The 2861-nt window shown below is 38.5% G+C and overlaps 1 protein-coding gene across 1 annotated transcript; it reads right to left on the minus strand.

Moving 5' to 3' along the window:
• Window positions 1-242: 242 nt before the first annotated feature.
• Window positions 243-1205, minus strand: LOC138674872 (olfactory receptor 6F1-like). Its single transcript, XM_069762693.1, has one exon. It carries the CDS (start codon window positions 1203-1205, stop codon window positions 243-245), a length of 963 nt encoding a protein of 320 aa, XP_069618794.1.
• Window positions 1206-2861: the final 1656 nt, after the last annotated feature.

Here is a 2861-nt window from a genome sequence, read left to right on the forward strand (position 1 = left end):
CTCAAGCCTACTAAACAAAAATGCAAAAAAATGATGGTGCATCGCACAGGTACAAACCTACCAAAACGTGGCCGTCCACTTACACGGACATCCCAGGAAGGAGATCGCTAGCTGGAGAAATAGCAAAGAGGGCCATTGTCACTATATATGCTGTACATATCAACATTTTTTCACTTTTTATATTTACATTTTAACAAAAATATGATGTTGATAAGATCTTAATAAAAAAATGAGTTTTAGGTTTATTTCTTCTGCTTTGAAAGCCTTTTAAAGACCGTCAGACATGTCATCACAACAGAATGAATCTCTTTGTTTCTTAGACTGTATATTATGGGGTTAAGGAGGGGAGGCAGAACAGTGTAGATGAGGGAAACAAGCTTACTAGCCTTCATTGAATGTTCTCTGTAAGGGACCATGTAAATTATAAGAATGGACCCATAAAAGGTGGAAACAACAGTCAGGTGAGGGCTGCAAGTGGAAAAAGTCTTCTGCCACCCTGATGTGGATGTGGAGCGAATTCCAAATATCGTATGAAAAATATACACGTAAGTCGTAATGACAAATAAAAATGGCAAAACAATTATTGGAAAACTAAGGACAAACATTTCAATTTCAGGAGCAGATGTATCTGAGCATGAAAGCTGTAAAAGAGGGGCATAGTCACAGAAGAAATGATTGATAACGTTCGGCCCACAGAAATCTAAGCGACATACCAGTACAAGAGAGATGGACTCCAACATGAAGCTGAGTGCCCAGGAGGAGACAGTCAGTCTGTATTTAAGCATCACATTCATTATTGAGTTATAATGTAGAGGTTTACAGATGGCCAAGTACCGGTCATAGGACATGGCCGCGAGCAAAAAACACTCGACACAAATAATCACTCCATAAATGTAAAACTGGGCTAAACACTCGGCAAAACGCATAACACTCCCATTCTTTACGACAACGTCCAGCATCTTAGGAACAATATTTGTTACTAGAATTATATCTGATAGGGCCAAATGTCCAAGGAAGAAATACATGGGAGAATGGAGACGATGGCTGGTGGACACCAGGCAAATGATTAAGAGGTTTTCACATATGGTCATACAATAGATGAGAAGAACTATAGAGAAGAAAGGAAGCTTATAATTATGTAGAGTGGGAAATCCTAGTACAAGAAACTCAACGACGGTCGTAAAGTTGACTTCAGGCACCTTCATCTCTACATGTTAGAACCAGGCGTCTTGTAAAGCAGTGTGAAGAGGCTAAATTGATGGATGTGACTGATAATGATGAACATGTCTTAGTTTGTGAATGATTCTGTAATACATTTCTTTAAATTTGTAATAGAGCTTTTGAATTATTCACATGTGCTGTTGATCTACCTCCTGACCTATAACAGCCCGGCTGCTTTCCTCCAATACAATCTCCATACAAACTAAAGTAGTGTAGATGTGTTCAAAAACCTGGAAGAAAAGGTCTAGCATGCTGGTTTCTTCTGAAAATAGGAATCAGTAAGGATTTAATGTCCCGTTTATATCCAAATCTGAAGACTCAAAGGGAAAGACCACTGGAGATATTATTAAAAGAATCTTCTGACATCAATTCTCAAGATGTTTAAGATTAAAATCGGATAATAATTAGTATCAAGGTTGAAATTATTAAGCAAAACACTAAACATGGAAGAATTTTCATCCATAAATATTATAATTTAAGCCACATTTTATGTTGATATCCAATGGGGTACTTCGCTACTCTGCTCCTATCTGTCTTTAAGTCATCTTTATATATAGATTCTGTAAAGCTGCAGTAGCATCGAACGCAGTGAAGAGGCAGTGACCCACAAATTCAAACACAAAAGTTTTTAATGTGTTTCTTCACAGCATTAAAGTCCAATTCACATAAATGCATATAACTTCAGTGGATATTATCAGTGACCAGTTTACAACAGTTCTTGGGTGAAATCCCAAGAAACAATGAAAACCCTATATTAAGGGTCACCAATCTAACCCAAGAAGAGGTGCGAAACCGGCTAAATAAGATTAAAATAGATAAATCTCCGGGTCCGGATGGCATACACCCATGAGTACTAAGGGAACTAAGTAATGTAATAGATAAACCATTATTTCTGATATTTAGTGACTCTATAGCGACGGGGTCTGTTCCGCAGGACTGTGATATAGAAGATGCTAAGCACAACCTAAATAGGGGAGGTGCACAGTCATAGGTGCCCAAACCTGAACGTATACAATATAAAGTGACTAGCACACTCCAGGGTGTTGTGATGCAAAAAAGTGGGGATTTATTACATACAGTAAATCACAAACGTTTCGGTCGATACTGGACCTTCATCAGTGTGCTACAAAAAAGGAATTATATACAGAACAAAAACAATAAATGTGTTGTACATATGAAAGACAAAAACAAAACAGAAACAAAAGTATATACATCACGGAGACACAGGTCATAAAATGAGGAGAGAGAACAATGACCCTGGAGGACATTCAACTTGCGTGGATACAGGTGTATATATATATACATACATAATTCTTTAAATCATAGGCTGCAAGTTCTAACATGGAAAAGCCGTTGGTACGCTGAGGACATAGGTCCAAGAGGGAGTGTGAGAGGACTACTTTGTGGAACACGAGCGGTGAAGTGATATGCCGAGGGGAGAGTTGGTGTACAGTGAACACATACCTAGGTATAATTGTATACTTGTATGGCCCCAAAAACAATAGACTACTCGGATTTGCATCTAGAGATGAGAAAACGGGGTTGCGGTCACAGACACTAATGGTGCCGAGTGTGTGTGGAGCTAAATAAGGCTACCTACCAATCAGACATGCTGGAAAAAAAGCAACAAGCCGGGAAGA

Source organism: Ranitomeya imitator, chromosome 4 (genome assembly GCF_032444005.1).
Source record: "Ranitomeya imitator isolate aRanImi1 chromosome 4, aRanImi1.pri, whole genome shotgun sequence".
NCBI classification, from domain to species: domain Eukaryota; kingdom Metazoa; phylum Chordata; class Amphibia; order Anura; family Dendrobatidae; genus Ranitomeya; species Ranitomeya imitator.